This window comes from Silene latifolia, chromosome 2 (assembly GCF_048544455.1).
Source record: "Silene latifolia isolate original U9 population chromosome 2, ASM4854445v1, whole genome shotgun sequence".
Classification (NCBI taxonomy): Eukaryota; Viridiplantae; Streptophyta; class Magnoliopsida; order Caryophyllales; family Caryophyllaceae; genus Silene; species Silene latifolia.
In genome coordinates this window covers 187,914,730-187,927,321 of record NC_133527.1, presented here as the reverse complement: position 1 = coordinate 187,927,321, position 12,592 = coordinate 187,914,730, and the positions used below count along the sequence as shown (strand labels likewise).

General features: G+C 36.5%; 1 protein-coding gene across 1 annotated transcript; it reads left to right on the top strand.

Moving 5' to 3' along the window:
- The first annotated feature begins 2,466 nt into the window (after nt 1-2,466).
- LOC141643882 (amino acid transporter AVT1C-like) lies at nt 2,467-12,592 on the top strand. The gene is made up of 13 exons (XM_074453221.1): nt 2,467-2,617; nt 3,283-3,481; nt 5,491-5,816; nt 6,818-7,032; nt 7,388-7,411; nt 8,102-8,282; nt 8,436-8,655; nt 9,733-9,868; nt 10,472-10,494; nt 10,794-10,936; nt 11,286-11,329; nt 11,915-11,977; nt 12,158-12,592. Exons 2-13 carry the CDS (start codon nt 3,294-3,296, stop codon nt 12,248-12,250), a joined length of 1,656 nt encoding a protein of 551 aa, XP_074309322.1. The 5' UTR covers nt 2,467-2,617; nt 3,283-3,293; the 3' UTR covers nt 12,251-12,592.

The following is a 12,592-nucleotide window of genomic DNA, read 5'->3' as shown; positions in this document are numbered from 1 at the left end:
ATATCGAAGAGACAACGACCATGAAAATAATTTGGTTATTTATTAAATCCTTATCATGTATCATTTAACGCGTAATTGATTGGTATTTTACCTCACTAATTTAGTTGGATTATGTATCATTGTATTCATACTTTCGTTAGTGCGTGTTTATTTAGAGCTTACCAAACATATTTAGTAGCATTAATACGACACCAAATATCATCACTCGATAGTCACTAAGTCACTTGCCTGAACTGATGTACTATAGTAAAGAAATGTCTTAAATACATAACTTTAAATAAGATCCGTCTTAAATACATAACTTTAAATAAGATCCGTGATTTTTCACGGGTCACAAAACTAGTTTTAATCTTCATTTTCTTGGGGGTTTTACCATCTAAAAGGATCATTTAAGTAATGGCATTACAAGATCTTAATATTAAAGATAAATGATAAAATATTAATTAAGTTTGTGAATGGTAGGTAAATAAACTCGATTAGTTTCTCAGCATTTGTTATACTCCGTAATAATGGGTTATGCTAAATACAACCCAATGGGTTGTATTTAAGAAACTAAAAAAGGAAATAAACACTTAATATATGCATTAATTTCCTTGATTCATGTTAATTTATTCTCTAATTTCTAAATTAATACCAAATTTGGAAGCGTATTAAATGCTTAAATACAACCCATTGGGTTGTATATAGCATTTCCCATAAAAAAACGGTGTTGCTCTTTCACATACGCATTTTACTTTTTCACATACATTTTTTCATAAAAGTTCCATCACATACCCTTTTACCATCAACCTTGTTCTTTTTTTTTTCCTCATACAATCTCAACAAAATCCTTCTAAATTCTTCAACAGTGGATCTTAAAATCTTCTATCGAACAACTAATTACTATTTATTATCAATACATTACATTAATTTTATTTAATTAGGTTAATTTAATTGTTTTACGTTTTTTTAATTAGTTAATTTTGTCAACTGATTTTGATGGACAATGGATGATTATGGGTTGGATGAACCAGGTAATTTGCATCCTAACTCCTAAGGTTAGCGGTAGTTGCGTCTCGATTCGGCGGAGGATCACGACGATGGAGTGCGAGGGAGATGCAAAGGACGAAGGAAGGGCATTGATGGAGTTCAGGTGGTCAATTTTGGGGGTTCCTATGGGTGGTTAAGGAGGTCAGGTGTGGATGGCTCAATTGTGATTTACTATGGTCTACGGTTATGCCCTTGATGGCTTTATGTGCGTTTGTCGTAGGTGGCTGTCGAAAGGGGATAGGTCGCGCAAGGGGTTCTTCGTGGTTGGCGACGGAAGGGTGGTCGGCGTCAAGGTATAGGTGTTGGTTAGTTAAGGTTGGGCGCCGACGAGCTGCTGGTGGTGCTCAAGTAAGGGGATGACGGATTGACGGTGCGGCAAGGGTGTCGGAGAAGCTACTCGTTCTTGTTTAAAGGTGATGTAACTGTAGGAGAGAGGGAGGGTAAAGAAAAAAATGAAGGGGGTAAAAAGGTCAAATGCGTATGTGATTGAGTAAAATCCGTATGTGAAAGAGCAACACCCTAAAAAAATGGGATGAGGTTTTATTATAAATAGTTATGTCCAAATAACTTTTATTAGTCTGTCCCAATTCACAAGTATAAACTGCATATATTTTTACAACAAATGTTGGATAACCCACATTGCCTACAAATTAAAGGGGTCAGTTGTAAATTTCAAGTTATCCCACTAACTTTCTATAACATTGATGACAGCTATCTCTCAAAAAGAAAAAAAAAAACATTGATGATGACTATTGTTGTAATGTCGTTACATATAAATGACAAGTCTTATAAACTATTTTGAGTATTTAGCCGAGTAATTTGTTCATTATTGGGTTAACGACAATGTATTTCCAATCATGTAATGATACATGGTAACTTATCACTCAACTTCAATAAACCGTACAATTAATAATAAACCTCACTTAGCTTCACGTTTTTAGGTTTTCTTACATCTACAAATAACTCCACCCATAAAACCAAAATCCGTACAACAATGATACGAAGTATAGTATTACTTATCAATTTGTTTCTTTCGTTCAACATGTAACTTTCTTAGTGAAAAAATAAAAATCTGAAAATCTTAATAAAACAACCTAATCAACTTGATTGAGCAAATGATTTAGATCTAGTCAAGACATTAACACATCATCGAAAAACATCACACCCCACATGATTTGGACTTACATTGTTCATCACTCCATCTTGACTCTTCAATAATGTATCAAGACCATTATTAGACCAACACAACACTATCAACAACGCAAATATCATATACTTAACCCCAAAAACACAACTGTATGTGCTACTCCCATGGGTAACCCTACAATAAAAAATAGAAAAGGGCCCACAAAAAACATGTTGACAGGATCCCACCCAATGCCGCCGTCACCATGTGCTCAAATCCCCAACCTTTTTGTACTCACTTATGACTTACCCCATCCCGCCTATTTAAATATTATTATTCTCTTTCAATCATACTCTTCTTCTTACCTTCATCTATCACTTTTCAACACTCATACAGTCATACCCACAACAAATCTCAGTTCTATTGCAATTCACTACACTTCTCCACACTTTTCGCTCTCAGGTTCTTACTTCCTCCTTTATGTCTTACTTTATCTGTTTCGCTCAATTCTTTACGTTTTTCTTATTTGAATATCCCGTCTTTTATTTATGTTTTCATTCTCAATTCTTTACCTTTTGCTTATCTAACTATTTCCTCCGTTCTGGTCAATTCTTTACGTTTTTCTTATTTGAATATCTCCGTCATTTATTAATGGTTTCATTCTCAATTCTTTACATTTTGCTTATTTACCTATTTCCTCCGTTCTGGTCAATTCTTTACGTTTTGCTTAGTAGAGTGTTTCCGTTATCTCTTTATGTTTTTGTTTTCTTATCTTACGTTTTTCTTATCTGAATGTCTCGGTCAGATTTTTAAATTTTGTGGAAACTCAAAAACGCGAAAATTTGATCCAGACGGAAAATATAATATTTTATTATTTAAAAAAAAAATAATCTACTACTTTAAACTTTTACGTCCTTTTTATGACAGATCTGCGCTTTTCTCGTTTGATTGAAAAAAAAAAAATTAAAAAAAATCGATTAAATTTCTAGCAATCGTTGATTTTTCATGCTCTAACTTTGCGCCGCAGAAAGTATGATTTTGTACCAATTGTTGAGTATAATTTTGTGTTTTTTGTTTGTTTGTTGTTGATTTTGAGTTTGTTGTATGCGGAATTGATTGATTTTTAGATTGAAGGAGGATGAAGAACTCGTTTTCAGATCACAGCTTTAATTACATTGAAAGTGATGAGGAAGATGATCGTGAGAGGTTGTCGAATGGCGGTGACGATGGCGGAAGTGATTCCGACGCGTCGTCGAATTCGTCTATGGAAATTCGGGAACATAGCAAGCCGAATTCGTATAATACGGCTTGGCCTCAGAGTTACAGGTAATCGCAATTGAGTAACAATGCTGTTCAATTCCTATAAGTAGGATTGTATGTATAATTTGTAGTTGAACATTACTTGTGTACTTAATGCATTGCTCAATGAGTCAATGTCATTACTTTCTTAGCTCGAAACCTCAAATTAATGAGACGGTTGTATGCGTACAATTATATTGAAGGTTTTCAGCGGTCTTAGGCAAGACTAATTGTTTTTTAGAGTTAGGTACTTAGGTCTAAGCTTCCTTGTGCCTTGGTAATTTACGTGCTTTAAAATGGTAATATTGTATAAGATACGGAGTAATAGATTGTTGTTTCAGACGTAGAAGGTAAGTGATAACCGGGACCATGCCAAATCTTTTCTGTGTAGGAGTAACTTTCGTGTCTCATAATATGAGCAAGATTCATCAATGCACCTTCTATCTTTTGATGAAGATTTGGTGGATAACACCAACAGCTAGATTCAATTAATCTCTCAATTGTAACGTGTATGTAAGACTTTATGAGTATTAGTGTCAGCGATTTGATGGAGAACACCAGCAGCTAAGACTCAGTTTGTCTCTTTACGGTAACATGTATGAACAACAATAAGTATTTTTTGGTGTTTCTCCACTGTATATGGACAATGTATCTAAAAGATATACTATGCATGCCATGTATGAGTGACTTGTATTTCATCATTAAGGATTTGTTCCAAATTTATATCTTAGTAATTAATATCAACCCTTTGGATCTCATATCGAGACTTAATCTCTTGCCCGAGGTCATCGCGGTGCGATCCCGGTTCATAAATGTTGGCGATGCAGTTTCAAAGTACATACTACATAGGGGTTTATCAACTTACTGTGCCAATTTCTACATGTCAAAGATCTTTAAAAATATCCCATATGTGGCTGCCGCCTGTATTTGAGCCGACAGGCCAGGACTAAGACTTAGCTGATATATAAGATGACTGATTATAGGCCATTATGTCTTAGATTATGGGTTTACTGGCCTAATGATTTTGGCCGATACTGCGCTTTAATATCATGAGTATTTCTTAGGTCATCACCATTCACACCCTTACATCCACCAACCATAAATCTCTAAGGAGCGTACAAATGCCTTTATCAAGCGTGCATCACATACCAATAGAAGTGATGATGTTTCGTATAGGTTTGCAAATTATATCAGTTAACTTAGAGTTTAGAGCTCTCCGGCATATGATGAAGAATATCAGGCTGAATGTGAAACCTTTGCTTTTGTTATGATACGGAAAATCAGCAATACCCTTTTCAATTCTAAAGTGTTGTAGAATTTACTAGTTGTTGGGACACAAGTTCAGGAGGGAAGGAGAGGGGAGGGGTAGATGGGAGGGATTGGAAGCGGAGGTTGTCATCCTCCTTCCAAACCTTTCCTATGCTGTAAGGATTTTACTTTGATTTTAGGAAGGAAGAGGGATCCCCTCCGTTTCCTTTTAAGCTCCATTGTCATTCAAATATGGGAAATTGTATCTCATCCCATCCTATTCCTTCTAAATTCCCAGATCCAAACAAGGTGTAGTCGTGTAGTGTACACCAAGACGTCTAAACAGAAACCGACCTTGTGAATTCCCATTAGCTTAAAAAATTTGCCTTTTAGTGCACTGCGTTAGCTCTGCTAAAATTTATGTAGCTCCTCTTTGGTCAATCTCCAAGCTCATCAAATTGTTATCAGCTTCCAACTAGTTGGGCATCCCCTGCGAAAAACAGTTGTCAACAAAGACAAGATGGAAACGGCCTTCCTGGAGCATTTGGGTTGGGAAGCGGAACCAGGAGTTTGAAAGCCGTTTCATTCTTTTTAAGAAGCAAATAGGAAATAGAATCACTTTGCCTCATAACATTTTAAAGAACGTAATGGTGTAGAATCCAACTTAAGTAGGAATGTCTAAGGAGTTATTATGGATTTTAAATATAAGAACAATATGCCTTATATGGATTGTGTTGAGATGGCATTTTCTGATCTGTGATTATAATACTACAATGTTGGTTTTCCAGGCAATCCATTGATCTGTATAGTAGTGTGCCATCTCCGAGTATTGGATTTTTGGGCGGTTCTTCTTTATCAAGATTTGGTAGCTCGTTTCTCTCATCATCACTGATACAGAGGCACCCTACTACTGAAGTAACAAAACCTCTCTTACCAACAGTAGCAGATGGGCAACAGCAACGTCAACGACGGAGCTCTCACTCTCTGCTTCCTCCTGTTCCGTCACGGAAGTCCTCTATGTTAAAGAAGGGAGACTCGGACCACAGACCATCTAAGATCTCCCATGAATTTTCAATTACTCGTCAAAGCACATTTGGGCAGGCTGTACTGAATGGTGAGTAGTATCATACTGTTGTTATGGCTTTTCTATTTTTTGTTTTTAATTTCTCAGCATGTTCATTTTGTCCATGAAGACTATTAGGCATTTACTGATACCAGAAGTAGCTTCCTGTTCTCAGAAAACCTTTTTTAATATTGGACTGTATTATCGTCGACTGGATCGGATAATTGGCACATGTACACTCTTAGACACGTTTATTTAGAGATATAGAGAAGTACGCCGTATTAAATGTAGGAAGCTTCTCCGTTTGGATTTCTCCGATGACATAATTTTCTTGCGTTGGATGAAACTTAGGTTAACTCCTGATTATAGGTTGACGAGGATCCAGGCAAAAAATAATATTTCCTTAAATGATGGCAGCCGCCAGCCAGTTCAAATGTTTTTTTTAAATTGTTTTCTCTCTTTCTCTACAAAAGAAGCCATTTTCTTTGTCAAAAGCCTGGTTATGACTTATGAGTGCTGCGATATATATATTTTCTGCTTTGGGTGCCACTCTTTTGTCCCATAGTGTTTTTTTCCTTCCCTATCATCAGTAAAAATTAAAAAGTACACCTATCATCAGAGATTTGCAGGTTTGGCAGCTCACTGATCTCTTTTACGTGACTGTAATAGATTAGATAAAAAAGGTAGGAGGTTATGCATACATATGAAAAGAATGGAGGCTTTGAGTTAACTCATATAAATTTTACTGTCATATATAATACTCCATAAAACTTTATTGCCTTGTTAGAAATAAATGCTGGTAAAAATGTAAAATTGGAACTATACTAATTATGTAAGTTTTTTTGTCCCTTTCATGTAGTGTTGAGAGTATTCAAGTGTCGTCACTATTGAAGTGGCTGAGTTTATTTAAGTGCTCTGCAAACAGTTTGTTATACAAGTTGAAATTTTTTCTAAATGGTGGTTCACTGTCTACTTCACCATCTCAGTAAATTCAAACTATCTTGAACACAAAAATTTTGATTACTGTTGTTTTTGGCACTGATATTTCACAGGGATGAATGTTTTATGTGGAGTCGGTATACTTTCTGCTCCTTATGCTGTCAAGCAGGGAGGGTGGCTGAGTCTTATCATTCTACTAGTATTTGCGGTGCTCTCTTTCTACACCGGGCTTCTTTTACGTTATTGCTTAGATAGTGCTCCAGAATTGGAGACCTATCCAGATATTGGCCAGGCTGCGTTTGGCAGAATAGGAAGAATAGCTATATCGGTATGTGTTCTCTTGCAACCATTTTCTCATAGGCTAATTTGAACTGATGATGCATCTTAAAAGATCCTTTGAGAATCAGTACTCAGTTATGAGGGGGATTTGCAAGCAACACTTATAAAATCACATTGAAAATGTGGCACTCTGTAATTGACAGCTGGGGGGTATCATGGGTATGTGACCTATGGGTTTGAGTTGAGATATCAGAAAGAGTCTTTATCATTTGTATTGCAGGCGAACATTTGTTATTGATTCAGAAAAGGCTTATGCTGTATTTATATTCGGTTTTTATAAAGTTGTTGACAAGTTACCTTTTTAATGCACTTTCCCTGCTAACTCTTTTATTCTTGGCTTGCAGATCATCCTATACGCGGAATTATATGTAAGTATAGCTGTTTATAACCGATTCTGTGGTTCTGTATGTGTCAACATTTACATCAATACTAGCGTGCAGAGTGCAGATGTTGTTATATTCAAATGTTCTCTGTGATGTTGTTTTTTCTGGGTAATAATGGCTACTGTATGGTCCAATTGCTTACTATTTTTTCTTACTGTTGGCGGAATGTTATGTTGCCGTCTTTTATGCTATTTCTATTTTATATTTTAGTTGATGTCTGCAGATTCTAAGTACTGGAGTCTGTTACTGAAATGGGAACGATAACAGCTAGACATATCTCATAAATAAACTACACGAATGTTTTTGAATCTCTACATTCTTTAGTTCTGTTTGGTACTGAGCAAATGTCATTGTTAATTCATGTCCAAGTGTTTTGAGTCTGTTACTGAAATGGGAACGATAACAGCTAGACATATCTCATAAATAAACTACACGAATGTTTTTGAATCTCTACATTCTTAAGTTCTGTTTGGTACTGAGCAAATGTCATTGTTAATTCATGTCCAAGTGTTTTGAGTTGCTAGGCATTGCCTTTCTTTCTTTGTTTTTTTTTTTTTTTTGCAAGTTCATTGTTTTCTTGTCCATAAGGCTTTGTTGTTGTTGTGCGTGGTTTTCTTGTCTTTTACTTGGAAGAGTATCATTTCTTGATAATTTAGTTACCTGTTCTTCCGGCAGGCATCTTGCGTGGAGTATATAATACTGGAGAGTGACAACTTGTCATCATTGTTCCCAAGTGCGCATTTGACTGTATTTGGGCTTGAGCTACAGGCCCACCACCTTTTTGCACTGGCAGCTACCCTTGCTATTCTTCCTACATGTTGGCTGCGAGATCTTAGCATTCTGAGTTACATATCTGGTCTGGATGTCTGCCTATACTTTTTTCTTCAAATAAAATTATCATTTTTGAATTTTTAGCTACCGCAATTACTTGCGCGGTCATGAATGATGTGAAGTGTGTCCATTCTATTTTCTAATAGGAGATATACAATTTGCTATTTTTTGGCTGCAGCTGGCGGAGTCATTGCATCAGTACTGGTAGTCTTGTGTTTGTTCTGGGTTGGCTTGGTAGATAAAGTGGATTTTGCAGGCAACGGCTCCGTACTGAACGTTTCTAGCCTCCCTGTGGCAATTGGGCTGTACGGTTTTTTGTATTCCGGTCATGCTGTCTTCCCCAACATCTATTCTTCAATGGCAAATCAAAACCAATATCCAGCTGTTCTGCTGACTAGGTGCCTACTCTCATTCTTCCTTCGTTTATGACGCCATACTTATACGTTATAAGGAACTGATTCATGACAAGGCTAGGGGGTACTTATATCCATGATATTATAAATCAGTTTCACAGATGTTAGAATCCATGCATTGTTGAAGTCTATTCTGGATCTTTACTCAAAAAATGCGTCCTATAAAGGTATTAATGTGAGTGTGATAAGCTTCGGAACTTTTAAATAGGATTGTGATGCCTTTACATAGGATTTGATGCCCGTTTGGTGACCAAAATTTAATACGATATGTTTATGTGGTTTGGACTAGGTCATTAATTGGTATTACGCAATACAAATACTAAGATGGATACACAATATGTTTTTAATAGAGTATCCAATGCATAATTCTATTCAAATGCTATGATACAAAAGGAAATATAGATACGAATGAGTCAGTTCACAATTGCTGGGGTTTGAGTGGATCCAGTAACCCAGGCTTGGAGATGGCCTCTGGAGTTAAAACAATCGGAGTTAAAGTAGAGATTAATTTGCTACGGGTGATAGATTGCTACTACATGAGCTTCTATAATTACGGGAATGAGTGAGGCATTGCAGAACCTATTCCTATTATTAAAAAATGAGAAGAAAAATCACTATCTTGTGAATTGCCAATGAAACACACAGCGTTTTAAGTAGAGGTATGTTAGTGTGATTGCACGACATGACATTTTTTCATGTTAGGCTAAAAGGATTCTTGTCCCCATTTGTTGAATTTGTTTGAATCTTGTGGATTCTTTTTCTACTGAAAACAACTTCTCTGATACAGGGATGTAGTTCTTACCTCCATCTGGGTGCTCGTGTCCATGAGCCCGTCTTCTCTCATGAAACTTGGGAAGAATGTTAGAATCGGTTAAAATACCATCCTAGACTTACCTGATAAATTTACATTGGCTTTCTTGTTTATAACTCCCGACGTGATAGCCTTCCCCATTTCTCACCGTGTACAGCCAAATATTGTTTGTGATTGTTTTTTGTACTGAGTTAGCTTAAAGTGGAAGAGTATTAAGCGTAGATTAACGAAAAAGGTTGCTGGCTTTGCAGCTTTGGTATTACTACTTTATTGTGTGGTGGAGCTGCTGTCCTTGGATACCTGATGTTTGGCGAGTCAACACAATCACAGTTCACCCTTAACATGCCTTCGAATTTGGTTGCGTCCAAATTGGCTGTCTGGACAACGGTATGATTAAGACGTTCTCTCTTTTGATTGCTCTTAAAGTGTGATACTTGAGCTTATGAATTGTAAATCAGTTTGATAGATGTAGAATACTGGGACAGTGGGACCTGTTGATATTGAAGTTCATTCATTAATTATAGAACAATCTGAATTGATGCAAATGTTCCTGAATCCCGACAGAGGAGTCATTTACATGCGTGTCTGAACTGTTCAAACAAATTTGTTCGCTTTTGTTTCCTCTACCTTACAACCACTGGCATCATGCCATGCATTGGAGATCCTTGCTGAAATCGGATCTCGATAGGTTAAAATGTGTATGATATTTTTCATAATAGCGATGGAATTGAGCTCTTCATATATCCACCTCTTATTTTAGCAAACCCAAGTTAGAACTTAAATATGAAATGAATGGACTTCTGGAAGAAAGGTTAAGGTTCTGTAATTCTGAATAGGTTCTGACTAGATGATCCTGGGTCCAGCAAATTACTTGCGAAAAGAATTGCAGATGCAAACTCTAGCTAATCATTTTGAATATCCACATTTTCCTGAATTTCTGTTTTAGGAAATTTATTAAATTAATGAGTTGCTCTCTGGTTGTGGTTGCAGGTGGTGAATCCATTTACAAAATATCCTTTATATTGGTTGATTAATTGCTACTTTTCCTAATCTATGGATACCTGAAAATCTGAAATGGCCCACTTAAAAGGTATATCTAGAGGTTTGACGCACTTCTGCAGTTCCTCGAGTCCTACGGTATCAGATTACTTAGTTTCTTGCATGATCCGGTACTGCCTACTGGTGTCATCATCTGAGACGGAAGAGAATAACATAATGTTTTTTTGATAGTTCATATGAATATATCTTACATGTTTACTCTGTATAGTGAAAGCATATAGATCCTTTCCCTTTCCTTAATTACAACCACATACGCTTTGACCATTTCACCAGTCGCAATGTGTTTGGAGGAGTTGATCCCATCACGCCATCTCAAATCTCACTTATATCCGATTCTCATTCGGACAGCGCTAGTGCTATCCTCCTTGGTGGTCGGTCTTTGTATCCCCTTTTTCGGTAAGCTTCGCACCCTAGATCTGGTTTAGTCGCAGGGATGATTATTGAGATTTTTGTTTCATCTGTCCTTTCTTCCTTCGGTAATGACAGAACATCTTTAATTAGGCTAGAAGACCACGAGGTTATGGTCAAACCTATAGGTTTAACTTTTAAGATAAAAAACAGTTTTTGAAGCCTCACGTTGATCTTAAAACTTCATAAACCTCTTATTTTTCAAACCTCATAAAGCTGAACATTATGTACTCCGTATTACCTAACGAGTTTCACATTATGAATCTTTGTATTTCTATGTTGACTTATTTGATGACCTTCTTGTATATATCTTCGTATATTTTCGGCTGTTTTGCAGGTCTAGTAATGGCGTTAATTGGATCATTGCTTACCATGCTTGTTGTAAGTACTTCATGTTTGTATTCTTTAATGTGGTAACTATTATAGTTCAACTGTAGATGAGTCTTTGCCAGTGGCGGATCCAAAAAAATATGTTTCCGGTGTCCTTTATAACATTTTACACATTTATTCAATGAAAATGATATTTTTAGCATAAAATTAAGGCCGAAAACATACAATTTTTTTTTCCCGGTGTCTGAGGACCCCATTCCCTAAGGCATGGATCCGCCAATGGTCTTTGCCAAACATTACCCCGCATGTGACCTGTTGGGCACGTCTCCTCTCGTGGGGGAATGCTCACGTTAATTGTTTCCAAGATAGTCATCCATTTTTGGGGAGGTAACCGAAACTTAATGTGTTTCTTTGTTCATTTTCCCCGCTCGCAATATTTCTTATCTCCTTAATTACACACAAGGAAAATACAAGTTTTTTCAACATTTTTCGTGTATTACTTAGTGACAACATGTAGGCATTCCTGTACATGGTACATGAAAATTTTGTTGTGGGTTTACTCTTCTCTCATTCCGCGTGCTTCTGATAAAGAGTATTTTAATTTTTACCCTGACTTCTCTGTGTTTATTTTGACAGACTCTAATATTGCCGTGTGCGTGCTACTTGAGCATATTGCGTGACAAGGTTACGCGTATACAGGTAAGACTTGGGAGCTATCAAACATCATTTCCACGATATATGGATTTATATTGATCGTCTTCACTGTTCTGTTTTTACAGTCTTCTATTATTCCCTTACTCCTTTTCGATCTCTGTTACTCTCCGCAAACTTAGTTGAGAATCCCTCTTTTCCTTGACAAGTTGGATGTCTTTATTGTAGGTGTCGATCTGTGTTGTGGTCATTGCTATTGGTACAGTTTCATCAGCTTTTGGGACATATTCTGCTCTCTCCGCAATCATCAATAGTTTTTGATGAGACGGTCTCTGAGGCTATTATTTTTGCTGGATTACCGAATCCGCTCAAGTACACAGAACTATGAACTGATTTGCGATTCGATTTACCATATACACCATACAACATTACATACATGTATTTGCTCATCCTCATTACCCATTTGTATTGGGTATTATATTACAAATTAGACAACCCTGTTTTATAGGTGATACATCAATTTTGATCATTATATTTACTTCATACTAGAGGGGCTTTTTCGTCAATTTTGATCATTGTATTTATTTCATACTAGAAGGGATGACAAGTTAAGCCTTTACCCAGCACATAGTGGCAGAGTTGAAGCTTTCGTCTAGACGATAA